Source organism: Caretta caretta, chromosome 1, assembly GCF_965140235.1.
Source record: "Caretta caretta isolate rCarCar2 chromosome 1, rCarCar1.hap1, whole genome shotgun sequence".
NCBI lineage: Eukaryota > Metazoa > Chordata > Testudines > Cheloniidae > Caretta > Caretta caretta.
The window spans coordinates 266,400,093-266,421,394 of NC_134206.1; the positions used below are offsets into that span (position 1 = coordinate 266,400,093).

General features: G+C 41.2%; 1 protein-coding gene across 9 annotated transcripts in view; it reads right to left on the minus strand.

The window, feature by feature from the left end:
- Positions 1 to 4,084: 4,084 nt before the first annotated feature.
- CNOT4 (CCR4-NOT transcription complex subunit 4) overlaps positions 4,085 to 21,302 on the minus strand; it is a 121,366-nt gene continuing 104,148 nt past the window's right edge. For 6 of the 9 annotated variants that reach the window (XM_048835431.2, XM_048835428.2, XM_048835429.2 and 3 more), the window contains 2 exons: positions 6,229 to 6,441; positions 4,085 to 5,456 (listed from right to left, as the gene is read on the minus strand). In XM_048835431.2, the coding sequence (XP_048691388.1) occupies positions 5,155 to 5,456; positions 6,229 to 6,441 (515 nt within the window). In that variant the 3' untranslated portion in view covers positions 4,085 to 5,154. The remainder of the gene's footprint in view (positions 5,457 to 6,228; positions 6,442 to 21,302) is intronic. The other 3 variants (XM_048835435.2, XM_048835439.2, XM_048835438.2) reach the window with 1 other exon arrangement.

The following is a 21,302-nucleotide window of genomic DNA, read 5'->3' on the forward strand; positions in this document are numbered from 1 at the left end:
GAATTCCAATGGGCAGCGGAGACTGCGGGAACTGTGGGATAGCTACCCACAGTGCAACACTCCAGAAATCTACGCTAGCCTCGGTACTGTGGAAGCACTCCACCGAGTTAATACACTTAGAGCATTTTGTGTGGGGACACACACAATCGACTATATAAAAATCCGAAAAATTTCTAAAAATCCGACTTCTATAAATTCGACCTAATTTCGTAGTGTAGATATACCAAAAGTCACATCCTACTCTCACAAACACTGTCTTAGAATTGATAGGGATTTGCCAGATTTATCTCAGGGCTGGGGAAAAAAACCAGAAATGCTGGTTTCCCTGGACTCCATGGCAATGAGCAATGAATCTGACACAATGATCATTTAAACCGTAACAGATTGCACCTGTCTGTAGGACAGGATGCACCCTTCCCTCCCCAACACCCAGTGTTTAGGATCCTGTCTAGAACAGTTGCCATTCTATATAGTTTTCTTCCATAGTGGCAGTTGCTCCTCATTCAAGAAGCTTGCAACTCAAGAAACCCAAATAGGCAGCTTGTACCGAGTCTGACATTGAACCACCAGCGCTTTCTCATTCATGAAAGAAGTCTTTTCATGGCACACTTGGCCAATTCAGCAATCGCGAAAGCAACTTGTATTGAATGGTGAATTCCCTTAAGTGGGCAGGTCAATCAATGCTTCTCACTTTTTGGGAAGCATCCTGCTCTGCCCCTTTGTTAGGATAAATATCTTAATAAACCATGACTGTGCAGGGTCTCCTACCCCATTAAGCAGCCACTGCTTTGCTATGTAAAGCAAACAATGGTCATAATCTAGGGTTGAAATCAAGACAGGAAGTGGAGCATATGAAGGGAAGGCACTGACCATGTCAGGCCTCTTCAGCAAACAACCCAAAGATATGTTTCACAAGCAATGCATTGAAGCAGTTGTAATACTGTATGCCACAACACCACCATGGCTGGAGAGGCAGAATTAATAGTGTTCAAGTTTTCCTTCTCAGCACCATATCTTGTGTCTGGGGCCCTTGCTTAAAGCAATAGATTTAAATGCAAGACTTACCAGTGTGTAGATGGATGACCAGCTGTTGTTCTCAGCCAGCACAAGAGAAATTTCCAAGCTTAGGTATGAATGACCACAGAGTTAGGTTAGGATTTAGTGGGCAAATGGAGAAGTTGCATACATTAAGTCTTGCACATTTAGCTCGGAATACCACCCCAGAAGTGATCAGTTCGGTGAAAGGTACTCCTAGTGCAGGGATGCAGCTAGGTAATGCTTGAATATTAAAAGCAAATTGCCTAGCAATATGCAAAGGACCTTCCCCCCGACCCCACCCCCCCCCCCAAAAAAATCACATCACACAATCACATTCCATACATAGAAAATAATTCAAATTGAGTGCGAGAAGGGCAAGCGGAGCTCAATGAAAGTTTTTATTTGAAAACACTAAGTTTGCTAATGCCCCTCCATGCTGCAGTGGCTCCCATTATTCCAGTACTGGACCACTCCCTGCCTTCTCCCCCATTTCTGTCAATACACCTCATTTCTGAACTATTGCACCTTATATTATTCCAGTTCTCAGTCTCTCCACAGCAGAGAGGGCCAATCATGCTGCAATGTGTGGTGCTCTCATTCAATGCATCCATGCATACTACAGACTAGGATAAGACTAAGATTTAACTCACCTTGGATTTAAATAGGGCGTGGACCTTTATATCCTGAGGCAAGAGGCAAGTACAGTAACTCCAGTCACACTATCTTTTTATACACATTTCAAATCTACTGTTCAGAAATATATCTGAAATCTGCCCCTTCCCCAGAAAAGTAACAACTGGCATGAGAGTGTGAAGGAAATGTGTGCCGAAGCCAAAGAAACCTCTATGAAAACATGGTCAATTCTTATGGCTTTATTATAAGTTTTGTGATAGTTCGCGTTTTTCTTAAAGCCCCAGCTCCTGGAGCAATTTGATTACATAAGATTCTGAGCTTTCATTGATTCCCTCCTGCCACAATGTTTCTAGCACTTATGGTTGGGGAGAAAAACTTGGAAACATGAACCCTAAGGACTCAAAATAGCAGGCAAATATGCCAAATTTAAAAATATCTTATGATTTTTAAAGCCAGTCACAATTTTTTGAATGTTTGGGGTTGGCAGCAGCATTCTGGCCTGACTACTGGAAAGATATGCAAACAGTATAATAAATTAGCCACTGAGAACATTATAGTAAATAGCAACAAAGCATGTACAGATACGGACGTAAGGCCAGAACACAGATGAAAATGTAAACTGATCTTTCAATAAAAGGACTGGTATGGCGTTTGATGCAAAAAGAAAACCATATCGGTAACCAGAGCCTCATGAGACTAATAAAGCCTCACATCGCTTTTCCAATGCAATACACTTGAACAGCGTAGAAACACCCTGGGCTTATCTCCCAGTGAAGGAATCAACCATGGACAGCAGATGAGACAACTAGACAGCAAACATATTAAGCCCATCTGATGTATTGTTTGTCAATTTGCATCATCATCACTCTGTTAAATCTAGATTTGAGAAAGGTTACAAGTAAATACCATACACTGTCAAGCTGGATGCAGTAACATCTGTGTACTACAGTACCCAAAGTTACCAGCTAGGGAGTTTGCTTTTGTGAGGGAGGTGAAGCCCCAGGAAGAAAAGAATGCAGCTAGCATGAAACTTCTGAATGGTACGTTTACTCTCACAGGGCTATCACAACACACTGTAAACAGCTAGAGCCTACACAATGCTTGGCATGAGAATTTGACATGCAGGTTTTTGTTTTAAACGTTCCAAACTCTGGCAGTGGGACTGAATCCAAATACATGGAAATGGTCACGCTTTGTGAGTTGCTAACTTAACTAGCAATAACTAATTGCACCAGTCTTTAAGAGGGTTATTTATAGGGATTTGTAGTCCTTTAATAGAAGTTTGCAAGTTTTGCTAATGATAGAGGTTGTCTCTCAGAACTAACCCAATCCTCACCATGATCTCAATAGGGATATTAAAGCCAACCTAGTTTCTTTTGTTTTCTTCACCTAGAATTCATGCATCTGGCATGCTTATGAAGGAATTGCTTGCTGGGGAGCAGCAGGGGGCACTCACACTGATTTCAGTCCACACCACCAGCTTTAATTTTCAGTTTTTGTTAAATGAAGCCTTTAATCCAGAAGCCATTAAACCACCTGATAGTTTTCAGGCAAGTGATTTTTTTGGCACGAACAGGTTGAAAAGCATTCTTTTGAGCACTGAGAGCACAAGGCTTATTTTCAATTATGACATCTAGAACCAGTAACCTCAGTTCAGTTAACAAGCCTTAGTAAATAAATGCTCCTAGGAAAAGCAGCCACTCTGAAAACTGCACCGAAGGGTAATGTGGTATGAGAAGAGAGGAAGTAGCTTTCTAAAGTCACCATCACTAAGAAGCTTGCCAAGTTTGCAGCTGGTTTGTGGACGATGGGGCTATTAGAATGGAAAGCCTCCTGCAGAGGACATGAAGTTAGGGGTTGAATCATGGATTGAAAGTGTCAACCCCTAATCTTGCCCCCCACCCTATCAAAACGTTTGCTTATTTTAAATATTGTGACTACCAAGGTTGGGCTCCCTGGCAGACCTCCTAGGGTACATCTACACAGCCCATGGCAGTGAGTCAGAGTCTGTTGACTTGGGCTCGGAGACTCGTTGCCGCTCACTGTGTAGATACACCCTTAGAGATCTCGCGTACGTAAACAGCTCTTGCACACCTGCACCCAAGGGGAGGGGTGTTGAGTCTTTAAACAAAGACGTCCCTTTGCCAAATGTTCACTAGGCATTGGGAGGTACAGGGATTGAAAAACCAAGTTTTAAAGCAGTAACTAGAACTCCCCCCAGTGCTCAGCTTTCAGTGCCATCATGCTATTATGTCACCACTGTGCTATTTGTCCCCAGTCCCAGGGAAGACAAGATTACTTTTACTGTAATGAGTAGTATCAGTTTAAAATGAATGGGAAGAATCTACTAGGATTTGCTGGTACTCCATAAAACCCCATGCAGAGTTAAAAACCAAGAAAAAGGAAAACAAAGTCATCATCAAGTTTTCTGTTTTATTTAAGATTTTAGTTTTAATTCTGAAGAAAGAGGTACATTTCCTTGTTTTTAGTTTTAGCGTCAGGTTATAACCATGTTTATTTATCTGTTTCTTTTTTTCCTGTCTTTTCAATACTGCACAAACGTCCAGAAACTACAGGGTTAAGTAAAAGCTGCAGGCAGAGGAGGTCAAAGGTTGCGCTCCTGATGGTGATCATGTGGCCCCAATGCAGTGCTATCCCAGAGTGCCCTAATCAGGTGAATTTAAAAAAAAAGAAAGAGAGATTGACAGAGGAGACAGAAAGACTGAAGTAAATATCACTCGTGTTTCAGCTGCTTATATTATGTTATATGCTAGGTATTAAATCTGTGAATACTTTTAAAACATTAAAGTTTACTTTAAATCTAACGCCAAAAATTTTTAAAAAAAACTTTTCCCCCCTCTTTAAACCACTCTTTAGCAACATGCCAGTTACTTCTACACATTTTGTCCTTTGACCCACTTCTTGTCAAACTTCTTACTGACTTACATAAAGTACCCCCTTCCAAAAAAATACATAGCAATTTCCCTGTGTAGTGACACCTGAATGCAAAATAACTGCAAGGCCACTGCTTTCCTCCATATGTTCAGTAATTTTGTTTAAATTAAAAATAAAATGTTCATGTTTCTGCAATTCATTCTATATTTTTGCATTACATTTCTCCCCTACTGTAGATTGACTTTCTGCGAGGCAGAAATGCTCATTATGTGCGAAAGACAGACTGATATAGTCTCTTTTTAAGCACTGAGACAGCACTTTGATTTCTCTCTCTCTCTTTTTTCTTACAATGTTTAAGGAAATATTTTTAAACAGTGTATTTCAAACACTGGATCAGCAGAAACTTTACAACAAAAAATATACGGTCATGACCCTGTGATCGCATTGCATTTGGGGGTGGAGGGGAAGATTTGATCAGGAACTAGATTCTTCAGAAAGAAAGATATGAGAAGGGAATGGTGGGTGGGCATGGGGAGGAATCAGGGTGGGGCAATTCCTGCATTTCTCATGTTTTTTCCTCCTCCTTTCCTAATGACGATCCAGCGCTGAGCTCTGTAGTAGATCTGTGGGGGTTTTACTGGGGGGTCTGAAGGCTGTCTGAAAGCCTGGGGGAGGGGAATGGAAACTGGTAGGGTTTGAAGGGGGAGAGTAGGGGTTCCAACTGGCTCTGTGCAGAGGGATCTGTGTGCTGAAGGGGTTACTGTGGTGGGTCTGTGATGGGGCTGCACTGGGGCCGTCCATCTCTGTGAGGGCTTGAAGAGATTTTAGCCAGTGTGGTGGATTGTCGTCTTGAAGGGAGTCTAAACTGTTTCCTGTGGAGGCTGGGATCCCTGTGAAGAGAAGAAAAAGTGGGAGGAAAACAGGTGAGTCACAACAGAAACATGTTCAGTGTGAAGGAGGTCAATTTAACCTAACAGATGGCAGTGGTGAGAAAACAATTAGCTTGTACAGAAAACATGTTTATACAGTTTATATCTCACCCTTCCCACAAAGATGAACATTTAAATCCAAATAGTTTCCCTCCTAGAAACACTTTTTGTGTCATTAAGTCCATATTCTTACATCACGCATTTGCCAACCCTCCCACCCCCCAATCACAAGGCCCAGGTCCCTGTCCATTACCTACCCAAACCCAGTTCTACCACTACTGCATGCTTTTCTTCCTGCTCTCCCTGCTTGAATCATGCTTCAGCCTATCTAACAGAGATACACAACCAGACAGCCTTATAAAACAGAGCTTTATAAACAAGTGGAGTACGTTCATTTTTAAATTAGAAGTCCAAGCACTGAAGGCATTAACAGAAGACCAGCAGTGCACATACTGGACATACCATCCAGCAGAAGGGACGCCAACATAAGCCTACAGTTATGCACTGAGCATTCTAACCACCTGTGAAGATCCTGGGCATGCACTGGAAAGGGCTAAGTGGGGGTTCATTATACCTATTTGTTCCACAAGGATTCCTGGCTCCTTGAAGTTTTGTGGATGGAAGCTGGAAGAGACCACCGCATACAGACTTATTTTTTTTCAGATGCCGATTAGTTTGTACCAATACCCAGCTGATGGCTGCCAGTGGAGCTGAAGGAGTGAGAAATGGTTACCTGTGATGATTGCGGGGTCCATCCAGCTGCCAGGGCTGTCCCAATTCAGGCTGTCGGAGGTGGCAGTGTTGGACGTTGGTACACTGTGGTTGGCGTTGGAGGGGGAAGAAGGATTGGGCAGCCCACCAAAGTTGATGTTAATGTTCGGTAGAAGTGCCCTTAGCCCGTCCTGCCATTCCTTCATATTTAAACTCTCTATAGAACTGCTGTTGTCTGGGAGATTTACCAACAAAAAAAATGAAAGATAAAAAAATAAAAAGCTGAAGTTAGAAACAGATGTCCTCCTTTGGTGGGGGAAGGGGATCTTCTTTCTCTATTAAGCATTTAATACAGTTTCCCCTGTCAAGAAACTGGGCTAGGGATTTTAATATGGACTATGAATTAATCAAGATGGGTTGGCATGTTTTATTGTTTCACTTTTTTAGTGTAATGGTGCAGGGGAAAGATTTAACTCCTTCCCCACTCATGTCACCATTTATTCAAGTTAGAGACCTGAATGGTTAAGGACACAATGGCTCTCCTTTCATTAGCAGTGGGAGAAGACCCATGAGATCTTTTATCAGAGGGCTGGCAGCTAGTCTACCCAATTCATCTGCTTTATGAATAGACAGCAGATGCTAAAGCCTGCCATTGAGCATGCCTTCCAGTATATTAAAGTGAAGAAAGGCTAGGGCTCTGCTATTGAAGTCCAACATGATTAGTCACTTGGGGAAACCAAAGAACGGGGCTGTTTGATTACAGCTTGCTCATTTACAGCACTGCAGATGCGATTCAAAAGGAAAAGGTAGCAATGCGTGCATTAAGTCAGAAAGAATGTATCTCTCTTTCAGCCTAAGGGCAAAGGAGGAAATTCCTAAAAGATCTTTCAGAATAATTCCCAGCATTGCAATCTGCTCCAGCTGAAACAAGACACCAAACAGTGAACGCTGAACTCCTTCACCCTGATGTTTCAGGGCATCCATTACCAAAGAAGGGCAATGGGATAACAGCTATTGGCACTGGAAGATTCTCTTCTATATAGGTTCTTATACTGCATTCGTCACTGCAGTAGTTGAGCTCCTAACGATTACATTTAATGATTTAGGGAACACTAATACAGAAACAGCAGGGGCTGATACCATGACAAACAGAGCAGACCTTGATTTTATACAATGCTTCTTCTGGGTATACCAAAGCACTTCACAGATCAAGATACTGATGGTGCAGTGATTGTGTCAGCAAATGCAAAAAGCCCTATTTAGCAATTATTTACAGTCAGCCAAGATCCCATTTCCTATTTGAGGGAAATGTTTGCCAGCACAATGTAGTTATCTGATTCTTTTAAATCACTGATGCCAACTTCCACCTTGACAGCCAAAGAGAGAGTAAAAGAGATGTTTGATGTCAGATCTGAAGAGTGGCCTCTGACAGTGCAGTATTTGTAGGGCAATGCTGCTCCACCAGCATTGGATGAGACTAAGCCCTGGCAGGAAGTTTGAACTGCAACCAAATGGACCATGTGGCATCTAATGTGTGATTCCAATTCAACAAGATGAGAAGGGGAAGGATGGGGTACTCCCCCAACTCCAACTATTCTTCAGTGCCATTTGTAAGTCTGACTGCACAGAGTGAAGAACAGATATCCTTAGTGAGTGTCTAGGACTAAAGGGAGCATGCAGTGTGAAAGTTCTCCAACACCACCTCTGTCCTGTTATGGTACCTCTGTCTCCAAGACTTCTCATGAGAATAAATGTTTATATTTTCATCTGGAACGAATTTTTGCTCAACATATGGACAAGTGATTAAATATCTCAAATCATTATTTGTGATCTAAGCCAAACTTGAACCCATGGCATCAACAGCAAGATCAGTTACCATATTAATCCACTACACCCAGCCAACGAGCCATAAGGATTGCAGCAGGGTGTTCCTGACCTTTCACGTTCCTGACCAAGTATGCCATCCTATATGGCAGCAAGCAGAATCTAAAACATAGTAAGGGTGAAGGCCCTTGTGCACAGTATAGTCAGACTTAGATATCCGGTGTGGAAACCAGGAAGAGGACAAAGGCATCAAATCACTTTCAAGATCACTATACAGTAACTGAAGTTACCTACAATAGTTGGATGCTGGTCACCATACCACAGAGTAATTTTCAGGATACAAAATTTATCTTATCAGCTGTTAAACTAATACTTGCAATTATTTGATGTTATCTTTGCTCCTTGGCTGAGGCGAGAGAATTACTCATTCTTCAGAAGTTAGCAAATAAAGTAACATCTGAAGAAGAGGAGAAGCAAAACCAAATGTCAAGTCTCAACCAGTGAGCAAAGACTAGAGACACAAGAGTCAACAAATCCAGCAGCAGAAATCATTAATCCAAAAGCCTGCTCACTACTTCGCAAATTATTCAAGTACCCCGAAAGTGGTTCAAACCTTACATGCTATAGCAGAAAAGGAGATCAGAGAAGCTTTTTTCTCAAGCCAATAAAGACTTTAAGGACTAACTTACTTCAGCCCTAGCTCACAAAACTGAATAATGCTATTATCAAACAATCTTACAGAATGCTCAACAGTATGTGGCAGGCAAGTGGCTAATATATCAGGACCTGTACAATATGCTTGTAGGAAAGTGATGAGTTTTCACAAGATTTGTTCTGCACCCATTTAGTGCGAAACCCTGGTGCACACACTTGTACTTGCTCTCACTGACTTGTCAATCAGTCATTCCTCCTATTTTACTTTAATCTAGTTTTGGGCTCTCTAGAATTTATTCCCTGTAATTCCTTTGGAAGGTTGGGCACGTGTTTGCAACTTCTTGTTTAGCCAATGGATGGGAAAACTAGAGGAGCTTTCCAAAAGTCTAGCTGAAATGAAAGATAAATGAACTTGTGGCATGGAAGAGGTGAAAAATCAGCTACAACCCAAGTCACAACTGTTCCTATTAGGTTTGCGCCCACAGCCCTCAAATAGCACCATAAAAATCAAGTTGCTGGATTCAGCTCTCAATACAAGAAGATTCTAATTCATTAACTCAGAAAAATGATTATGGGAAATTCTTAATGGGCATTTACCACCATCTTCAAGAGCCACGTGTTATGACAGCAGAAGTGGATGTAGACTGCAGAGATCTACCTGTCCAACACCACCTAGTTGCAGAAGATAGACAAGATGCTCTTCAATGACTAACTAGGGGCCAAACACAATGCTTCTGCAATACCTGCCAGCCTGAAATGTGCAGAATAATGTTATGACCAGATACTGTTCATTTCCTACTTGGTATTAATGTGGCAGTAATTAAGAGTGGTACTATAATATATAAATTTAGTGGCAAGTAGTGACACTCAGGGAAGACACCATGCTGTCAATGTAAACAGCTCAATGTGCAGCAGTAGTCAAAAAAAGCAAGCAAGGTGTCAGGACTCAGGATGTATAAGAAATGGGACAGAAAATACCAAAGATAGTCTAAATGCCACATTGCCTAATCAATTCTGGTAACCTGGCATCATTTTTTTTTTTTTTTAAAGACATACTGCGGCATAAACAGGAGTCCAGAGAGAGATGAAAAAAACAATTTGAGGTAAAAGACTTCTATAAAAAGAGATCAAAAAGGTTGGGACTATGTTTGGAGAGAAGATATACATATTAATAGAACAGTATAAAGAAAGTAAACTGGGTACTCCAATTTACCCTAATACAAGAGCAAAAAGGGACATACAATGAAATTGAAAGGTAAGAAATTTAAAACTGACTACATGATTTTTTTTTTTACATCAACAGAATTAATCTGAGGCAATGAGTTCTTGGCAAGGCACTGAGGTCAAGAGCTTAACAGATCTCAGAAAAGACTTGTCATCTATATGGATAATAAGAACATTCACAGTTACATGACATGGAGGGGAAAGGGGGGGTGTTTTGTTTATTAAAGACATACAAATTTTTATGCTTTAGGGCGTAAGCCAACCAATGACTGTAAAGTTTAGGAAGAAGGGCAAGCTGGCTTTTCCAGCCAACATGGCTTTCTGGGGTAAGGATAGGTGGAAAGGCTACAGCCACTTGGCAGCCCCATGACACCACTCAGCCAATGGGATAGCTCTGCTTAACTGAGGAGCTCTCACTGAGCAATCCAGGTGCCTGCAACAGGCTCCTGGTTTGGCTGGCTGGGACACTGGGCAATTAAGGGCCAGGCTAAGCAGAAGAGGACCTCTTACCACTCTACCCACCACTGTAAAATGCAGTAGGGATTGGAATAATACAGACTTTGATGACGTCTTATTTTGAGTGGGTGGGTTGAGTGAACACGATGCTCTGGATCTGAGCATTGATACTGCAGGGGTAGATGATAGGCGAGTCATCTATTGCCTTCCCCAGTGCTCCGAGGACAAATGGCCTTGAGAAAATTATTCTGTTAAGGGATTAAAGTTGCAGCCACTTGATCAAAATTCCAGATGTCTGTGCCTTCCTCACTGGCCTCTACAGTTCACAAAGATCCCTTGTTGGCAAGTTAATCCATAGTTTTCCAAGTTCTTGCACTTTTTTCTGAAGTCTCAATTAGTGGCTAAAGTCATACTGGGTCAGATAGGTGTCCTGTCAATTCTTCTGTTCTTATGCAATACTTCTGCAGCACTGTATGGTAAATTTCAGCCCAAATGCTTAGAGATCAGCAAAGTTATAAGCAACTGAAAACAGAGTCGTATATGGAAAGTGTTGGGCAACCTTAACTACAGTCATCATTACCTCCACCACTTATAATAAAGCTTCCTACATGTTATTTAAGAGTGTGGCTCCTGAAGCCCACGGCTGGTCCCATAGTTGCTACTATATTCTTTATAAAGTCAAGTTTTAATCCAATTTGCATCATAAAACTGGCATAATATATAAAAACAAGAGGATAATGAAAAAATCATTTAAACCCCAGATGAACCTGAGTCTGTAAATGAAGTCCCTGTACCACTTCCACCAGATATTTTTTTTTGGGGGGGGGGGGGGGGAGGGGCGGAGGGAGGAGAAGAGAAGGTGGTGTAATTTTGAATATTTTTAGGAGACTTATTTCCATTTATCACCATTAAACTGGTAATATGAGACTAATACTTCCTCATCCTCACATTTGTTTCTCTTCATAGGCTCTTTCAGTAACTTAAGCAGTGTGCGGAGGAGGATAGGAAAATGTGGGGGAACTCATATGCCAAGTTTAAATCCACCAATCACATCATAATCTTTCTGGAAAAGTTTTCTATTCTGACTCAAGATAATCTTAGAAACAGGTCTGATATAACTGTTTTGTTCCTATGGCAATAGATTAATTTGGTAAAGCTGCAATGAAAAAGCCAACTCCCATTTAAAAAACAGGTTCAGGTAAAACCAAGCATTTCAGACATGAAGGTCTATTGTTTCCTCAGTGTGCATTATTTCATAAACTCTGTTCATGTTGATGGAAACTTGTGTCCCCACTGAGAAGTGAACAGATTCCGAAGTATGGCACTTCTACTGAAAATGTTCAGTTTCCAGTGTGATACACAAGCACGAAATTCAACAGTTGTACCTAAAAAGCTTTACACATTAGCACCTGTCCTTCCCTATGGTGGATAAATTAGGGAAGTATCTAGTGACAGATAAGCTTTCATCAACACAAGAAGTTCAACTCATCCCACACTGATAACGACCAACAGTGTACCACCATTTGATGTCTGAGCATTAATTTATGTGGAAAACTGATAGTTTGAGTTCCTAATGGACAAGTTTCCACATCACAAAAAATCCTACTATCACAATGATACCTTAGTGGACAGTCTTACTGCAAATACAAAGGACATTAGAATATCCTTATGTTTAAAGATTATCCCTCCAAATCAAGTGGGCAGCATATGCCTGTATATGTGGACAAGGCCTAAACACTACACTACATTAATTTAGACAAGGCCTAGACACTACACTGGTAACATCAGTTTGACTAGATTCCAAAGTTTTTATAGGGGAATTTGTAAACAGTCAGAGCTTTGAAACTTAATTCTCATGATCCCTTATTCAGCTTGTTTTGAGGGAGGTACAGTAGTTTGATGAAGTAAGCTATCTCCAAATCTGGGACCTGGAGCAATTTTGGTTGAATTTCCTTCCTAGGCTTTTCATGTATGAATCTGATCTGTGTGTGGCTTCCCTTATCTTCCTACTTTAGTCTAATTTAGATGGCGGACAAGGTGGCCGAGAGGAAATTTTCCAAAATTAGACCAATATCAAGTTGTCACCTGAATTTCAACATGTAGATCTAGGACCAAATTTTTGCCATGAAACAACTAATGTTCAGTCAGATTTACTTATTTATAGAGAAAATATAACATGACTATTAAATAAATATTTAAGGCAGATGTAATCCTTTGTCTTGGCAAACTTCAGTTATATATCTCAAGATATTGCAAAGAACTGGACTGTATACTCATCTGCATTCAGCCAGAAGACAGAATAAAGAGATACCACAAGAAAATGCAGACAATAGATATGCTCTGTTTTGAAGCTTTTACATAAGGAATAACCCAAGCTTAATTTACTCTTGCCTTTTTATTAAATATGACAAAATGACATCCCATTAGACTCATCTGTTTTTAACTATGCTTTCCTCAAAAGTAATTTGTTTGATTTTTTAAACTAATAATCAATCCTATCATTTGATTGATTATACAGAAGCAGATATATTGTGCTTCTTTACTAACCTTGTATAATTGACTGTGATCTTTATAGCATCCTACACTCTATTCCACATGAATTTGACTTTTCCCACCAAGGGAGTCTAGAATAGATGTATGGAAACAGCTTGTCTAATTTAGATCAAGTTTCCTATCCTATAAACAATAAGTGCCTCATGTGAATTATCCCTTACATTGCAATACATACTTCAATAATAGTTCTCGAAGTCATAATGAAATACAACAACCTTTATGCCAAAATACTAAATAAACTCTAGTTCCATTAAAAAGCAAACACTCCTATAATTTTAGATTCAGATTTAGATCTTTGGGTTACCGAGAGCAAGATATAACAGCACAACAGTGCAGAAGGCTGAGCACTTCAAGTAACCCAAAAACAGGCAAAGTTCAGTGGAACACAGCTGGATGAAATAAAGTATTATACTAGCAATGCCACCAAACTGATTGCACCATATAGCAACACAAGGAGTGAAAAGAATAAGGTGATGTATTAAATAGTCAGCACTAAAATGGCTTAAATGTATAAAGGCCCTTGTCCAGCCCTAGGTACTGTGTACAGTACTGATCAGTTTTTAAAAAAGGACATTCAATAGCTGCAAAAAATCCAGAAGATCACAAGACTACAGTAGAAAGAAGAGGGCACACCAAGATAAGATGCATACATTAAAAGCATGAACAGCTTAAGAAGACGGCAAGGGTGAAGAGAGCTGATTGTGGTGTAACAAATACCAAAAGGAGACCCACCAAAATCTAGGACAGAGATTCTCAACTTGCTCACAACCACAAATGGAGGTACCAGGAAACCGTGCCCCCTTATAGCACAGCATCTGTCAGCTCTTAAGACAATCCTTTGTGCTGGCTGCTGCAATGCTTCATCAAGAACTGGGACTTCCTGGGAAGCGTTACAGGAACCAGTCCCTTAAACCATCCTAAGAATACGTAACATACAACCAAGGCACTAAGTCCACAGGAGAGAGCTTAGAACCCCTGATCTTAAGTACTCTCTCTTATCTGTGCAGAAAGAATAAACTTAGGTTTAAACATAAATAGGGGCTTCTTCAATCAAGGGATAACTAAAATGTAAAACAGTCTAAGAGGTTTAGTGGAGACAGCTACTAACAGTTTAAACTTGAGTTAATGGCAGGATTAGGAGACACCATGTTTTCCCTCTATCCAGAACCCTTATGATTCTGTGTAGCAATGACTTGTGGTAACCCCACAATACTTAGCACAACTGAGGGCTTCACTTGCCAGGATCCTGAAAGCATAATTTGCCTAAAATAGGACAAATTACATCCACTCATTAATCCAACCCTCATCACTCTGGAGGTGCAGCTAATGCATAGTGCACTGCATTTTCAGTTTTTACTAATTTTGACCAATAAATTTTCAAGTTTTTTTTTTTTAAATTAAAAGAGTTTGGGTTTTTACTCATTTACACCCGTTATCAATCCACTCATTTTTTGGGTGCTTATTTTTGCTGAACACTAATACTTTCCGCGACTATTGTGTCCTGCAGCTCCAAGATTGAAGCAATACTGCAGTTAAAACACAGAACGCACACACACAATCGAGGTTGGAAAAATCAAACATTAATATCAGACTATGGCTATGTCTACACTACCACGGGATCGATGCTCTGGCGATCGATGCACTGGGGGGGTCGATTTAGCAGGTCTAGTGGAGACCTACTAAATCAATGGCAGAATGCTCTCCGGTCAACCCCGGTTCTCCACCAGGAATGAGAGGAGTAAGGTAAGTCGATGGGAGAGCGATGGGACACACTGCAGTAAGTCGACCTAAGATACATCGACTCCAGCTATGTTATTCACGTAGCTGGAGTTGCTTAACTTAGGTCAACTTACTGCAGTAGCATAGACAGTCTATGATTGCCTCAAAAGGAGATTCTGCTCACCTACTCCTTTGTGTCCGTTCAGTGCAGCACTGAATTTAAACAATAAATCCTCTGCAGATAAAGAGGGAAACCTGGGGCAAAAAACACAAATCTATGCCTGAATATCAACAAGAAAATCAGTGCTTAGAAATTTTCAAGGAAAGTAAAGACAGGAGCGAAGAGGATGCATTGCGCTGCAAGTAATGCAGCATTTAGGTCTGTGCTCGCACTGACAAAATAAAGGAGCATTTCAAAAGCAAGTGACAAGAAGCTTAAGAAGAAAGTGAGGTTTGGGGTAAACAATCAATATCAGGAGTTTTCACCAGGGCTTTAATGAAAGAAAAAACAGCACGATTGTGTCAACAAATGTGTGTGTGCTCCTTGTTTCACTGATAATCGCTGTTAATTGCGGAGGAGCCTGTTGGTGACTTTGTGAGACAATGCTGTCCAGCAGCAAAAACCCTTCCTAATGCAGACAGACAATCTCACTCAAATATCTGAAAGATAACGACAATGCTTCAGTATCTAAACTGATGGAACAAACAAATGGAAATATGTTGTCTAATCAGAGTTTTGACGAGTCTCCTGATGCTTTGGACCATCCAATTCTTGGCCTTTTGTTTTCATTTTTTTATTTCAAAGCAAATAAACCCACATTGTTTTGTGCTGAGTGTAACATTCATCTGCTCAGCTGACACCTGTTTTGTCAACGCAGCAGTAATGGACATGTTTGAGACATTCCAACAAACTTGGGAAAATTTAGCCACAACTAACACAGATTCTGCTTCCTACATGGCTAAGATTGCATTGGAGTTTAAACTCAACCAGAAACCAGAGCTGCTACTTATTACCTGTCCTGCTTATCTGACTAATGTTGCACTGTCAGCAGCTACTGGCTACAGAAAAAATGAAAGACATGAAATCTTGCATCACTGAGTTTGCCCCACTCCAGCTGGGGAGTGGGGTCAGGGGCTTGCCTCGCTCCGTGCAGCTCCCAAGAAGCAGCCAGTGTGACTCCCCTCAGGCTCCTACGTAGCACAAGGAGGCGCAGCCAGGCACCTCTGTGCACTGCCCCGTCCGCAGGCACTGTCCCCGCAGCTCCCATTGGCTGCAGTTCCTGGCCAATGGGAACTGCAGGGGTGGCGCCTGTGGACGGGGCAATGCACAGAGCCACCTGGCCGCACCCCGGAGCAGGAGGGGGAAACATACTTCCAGGGGCTGCTTGCGGTAAGTGCCACGTGGTAAGCACCCCTGAACCTGCCCCACACCCCAATCCCATGCCACAACCCTCCTGCCCTCTGAACTCCTCAATCCCAGCTCAGAGTCCCCTCTTGTACCCCGAGCCCCTCATCCCCAGCCCCACCCCAGAGCCCACACCCCCAGCCAGAGCCCTCCCCCCCGTGCCCCAAAAGCCTGTCCCAGCCCAGAGCCCCCTCCTGTACCCCAAACCCCACACCATTCCAGAGAACATGCATCCATGCTGATGACTGGTTCTGCTTTATAACGATCCAAAGCAGTACACACCAACACATGTTCATTTTCATCATTTGAGTCACATGCCACCAGCAGCTCATTTTCATTTTTGGTGGTTCAGGTTCTGTAGTTTCCGCATCGGAATGTTGCTCTTTTAAGACTTCTCAATGCATGCTCCACACCCCGCCCCTCTCAGATTTTGGAAGGCACTTCAGATTCTTAAACCTTGGGTCGAGTGCTATAGCTATCTTTAGAAATCTCACACTGGTACTTTCTTTGCATTTTGTAAAATCTGCAGTGAAAGTGTTCTTAAAATGAACTGCATGCTGGGTCATCATCCGACACTGCTATAACATGAAATATATGGCAGAATGTGGGTAAAATACAGAGCAGGAGACATACAATCCTCCCCAAAGGAGTTCAGTCACAAATTTAATTAACACATTTTTTTTTAACGAGTGTCATCAGCATGGAAGCATGTCCTCTGGAATAGTGGCCAAAGCATGAAGGGCATACGAATGTTTAGCATATCTGGCACACAAATACCTTGCAATGCCGGCTACAAAAGTGCCATGTGAACGTCTGTTCTCACTTTCAGGTGACATTGTAAACAAGTAGGACGCATCATTATTTCCCATAAATGTAAACAAACTTGTTCCTTTTAGTGACTGGCTGAACAAAACGTAGGGCTGAGTGGACTTGTAGGTTCTAAAATTTCTCTCTTTTTTTTTTAAACACAACTGCACTCAAAAACAATCTACATTTGTAAGTTGCACTTTCACGATAAACAGATTGCCCTACGGTACTTGTAGAGGGGAACTGAAAAATATTTATCATTTTTACAGTGCAAATATTTGTAATAAAAATAATATGAAGTGAGCACTGTACACTTTATACTCTATGTTGTAACTGAAAACAATATATATGAAAGGGTAAAAAAACATCCAAAATATTTAACGAACATCAGTTGGTATTCTATGGTTTAACAGTGGGATTAAAATTGCAATTAATCATGGTGGTTTTTTTTTTTTAAGTTAATCACGTGAGTTAACTGTGATTAATCAACAGCCCTAGTTAAAAGCCTAATGACAGACAAGCATCCCAGCAAGCCAATACTTTTTCCTTGTGGCTACCATGTTGTCCTTCAGAATTTAAGCTTTTATTTAAAAAGACTTTAATCCTTATGGTTGCAAAAATAACCTGCAAAATATGAACAAAATCAAATTGATTCAGTAATATCTGCCTAGCTCTCTAGGCAACCTGAAACAATGCCACAGGTAATTTGCATTTCTGATCAATAGTAAATTTGTAATACTGCATTTAGATGATCACAGCATGCAAGAAAGGAGACAATCATATGAAGAGCTGCACAATCTACTGTCAGTAATATCCGATTGCTATCACAAAGGTCCAAAGCTTGGGTTGGGAGTGGAGCTTTGGAGTGTATCACCATTTATAATTTTTCCCAGTCTGATCCTTGGAAGCCACGCTATAGGGAAGCCTGGGATGGCACCCAAGTCCCACCAAGGAGGTGTGAAGAAGACATGCATGATCCTATTTTGAAGATCAATACAATCCACTGTGAAGGTTCTTATTCTGAGAGCCAAGTGAGTAAAGCTTGAACGAGTACCACGACCATTTTATTTCAGTTTGACTACAACCTACATTGACATTAGCAGGTAAAACATTTAAAAGTCTAAAAATCCTAATGACCAGGGCTTATAGCGAGGGCCCTATGAAATTACGGCCATGAAAACCGCATCACAAACCATGAAATCTGGTCTTGTGTGCTTTTACAGTATACTATATAGGTTTCATGGTGGGGCGGGGGGGGGGGGGGGACCGGGGGAACCAATGTTCCTCAAATTGGGGGTCCTTATTCAAAGGGGGAGTTGCAAGGGGCGGTCACAAGGTTATTTTAGAGGGGTCCTGGTATTGCCACCTTTACTTCTGCGCTGCCTTCAGAGCTGGGAAGCCGGAGAGCAGTGGCTGTTGCTGAGAGCCCAGTTCTGAAGGCAGCGCCTTGCCAGCAGTAGCGCAGATGTAAGGGTGGCAATACCATACCATGCCACCCTTACTTCTGCATTGCTGCTTTCAGAGCTGGGTGGCTGGAGAGTGGCAGCTGGTGACTGAGGGCCCTGCTCTGCAGACAGCAGCGCAGAAGTAAGGGTTGCAATACCATACCATGCCATCCTTACTTCTGCACTGCTGCTGGCGGTGGCTCTGCCTTCAGAGTTGGGCTCCTGGTCAGCAGCCGCCGCTCTCTAGCTGCCCAGCTCTGAAGACATCGCTGTAGCTGCCAGCAGCAGCGCAGAAGTAAGGGTAGCAGTCCTGCAACCCCCCCCCCCCCCTACAATAACCTTGTGACCTCCCCGCAGTTCCTTTTTGGGTCAGATCCCCAATTACAGCACAAGGAAATTTCAGATTTAAATAGCTGAAATCATGAAATTTATTATTTTTAAAATCCTATGACCATGAAATTGACCAAAATGGAGAATTTGGTAGAGCCCTACTCATAGCCAATGTGTCTCCTAAGGGAAAAAAAACAGTTAAAGTGTCATTTACCAAGGATATAAAATGGAAACTCTGAGCATACATCTGCATTGCCAAAGTCAGATGTTTACATTCACCACTAGTGCAGCTCCACTGTGGTAGCAACAGCAGTGTAGAAAGGGATCACACATCTTAACGGTGTATAACACTACCCCCCCCCCCCCAGAATGTATTCTATTGTGGTTCTGAGAAGAAAACAGAACAGAAAGAATCCCCTCTAATGCACTTTTAAGTAGTGCATGGGGCAGATGGGAAAGCAAGGAAATTTTCATAACACTGCATCATTGCTCTGGGTTGAGCAATAGAGCACAAATTGTAGATGTGGAACAAGAATGAACTTCAGAATAGGTTCAAACGGATCCTCCCACTTATTCTCTTTCATATTTTATTTCCTCTAATCTATTTCATTCATGCAACCTTCACATCAGTTATGGTTTTCAGGAAACAAACTTGAACATTTCTTTTGTGGAAGTGCTGGAACTCAGCTCAGCTCCTGTGACCATTAACTTTTCTCCCATGTGGAGTTATGATCCTTAACTAGGCCTTCAGCGACTGGATAAGACTTAAACAGCCACCTACCAATTTTATTTTCAAGGGAAGAGTACTCACCCTCCACCTCGTAAGAGCCACGAGGCATATCTGAAGTCAGATATTCAATGGGAGAGCTGTGCATGTAAGGAGAGAAGACTAGAATGGGGTTCCACAGAGTAGATTTGAGAAGAGATTTTTACCTGTAGTTTCAGGAGAGTGATTGTAATCTTCTGCTTACAAATCAAGGTTATGAAAACAAAGAGCTAAACTTGGTGCCATTACAGCTGCAAGCCACTTAATTTAAGTTGTGAGAAAACAGCCTGCCAAAAATATGGAGGAATATAGCTTATTTGAAAGCAATACATACCTTCATGCCACTGGTTTTCACAGAGCACACCTTTATCTGTGATGCTGAATTTTTAAATGGTTATTTAACATTTACATAATGTAACAGCTAGAAGCCTTAATCAGTTTGGGGCCACAGTGCACTAAGACCTGTTCATGCAAAGTGACATCAGTTCAGCAGATTTAAAAAAAAAACTTGAAAAATTGGTCAGTAGAGGCCTCCACCTAGTTGCCATTATATACACAGAATGTTTACTGGTTGATAGTAACCAAGCATTTTTAATTTTTTCAGAAAGGACATAACATACTACATGGGCTACTATACAGTGAGAACTACCAAAGGGCCAATACTAGCAACGACGAGCTGAAGGGGAAGCAATGACGACATTGAAATGAGCGCAAATATTTATCTGGGATATATACAAAGCACATCTTGGTTAAAAATGGAGTGGTACATAACATCCATGCACACGGGATGACCAAAATTAACCTATTCTGGGTATATTTAATGCAAATGACTGATGCAGTCTAAGCAGAACTTCAACCTTCACTGATTATTGTAAATCAGTGGGAAAAAAAAAAAAAAAAGACTTCCAGACCCTAAAAGGAGAATCCCATACAAGATTTGTGGACAGTTACTTTTTTTTTTTTTATCAGATATTTGGAATTTTCTGTGGAGTTGAGTGTAATGACAGGAAGTGCTATATGGAATGTGCTCTGAACTTTATGAGGTTTAGTTGTGACCATGTTATTAAGACGTGTGAAATACAGACAGCAATTTTAAGTTGGGATTTTTGGTCCTAGGATTTTATGATTCTTATGCTCAGAGCAAAGAATAAAATTAGTGCAGTGCACAGGTGCACACTGAGGACCACTAGAGCCATTCTTGACTTTTCTGTCTTTGTAACAAATAAATTAGGATGGTTAAGTATTAATGTACATTTGCAGGTACCTTTATAGACAGTTATTCTGTGATCAGGTCAGATGAGAGAAGTAGAGAAGGAAGCTGAAAGGAAAACAAGGCATCTGAACCTGGACTCAGTATGATTACTGAATGTCATCTTCAGATATAGTTGACCCACTTACGTAAGCAAACTTTTTTTTGTTTAAAAAGATACCTATGCCTACAAATAATTGAACTCCAAATTCAGCTTAATATCTTTTTCCCAACACAAGATTCCAGTGTTGAGGAAAGGGATTAAATTTGCATATACTGAAACAAGTCAGACAGCCTAATTTCACATAGAGATCTTTATATTCTTTCAAATTAAGTTACCCGATTAAGGTACTCCATTTTTTTAAAACATTGCAGATAGCAAAAAGCTATGTTCTACTCAGAAACACATTCATTCAGAAATGTGCACTATCAGAGTTTGGCCATCTGCATTTATTGCCAGATAGGTTCTAACTGAAATTTAGGATATTTGATTTGACCAATAAAGCCTTATAGTAACTTAGGGCCCTCAGTAATGAGAGATCTTCCTCCTCTGAGATATTGCTGCAGCCAACCTGTTGAAGTGTGCATGCTAATAGTCCTCTGGTTTAAATGGGAAGAAGTGAAAGTGAGTTTTGCATGAAAGACCTCAACTTTTGACCTCTTC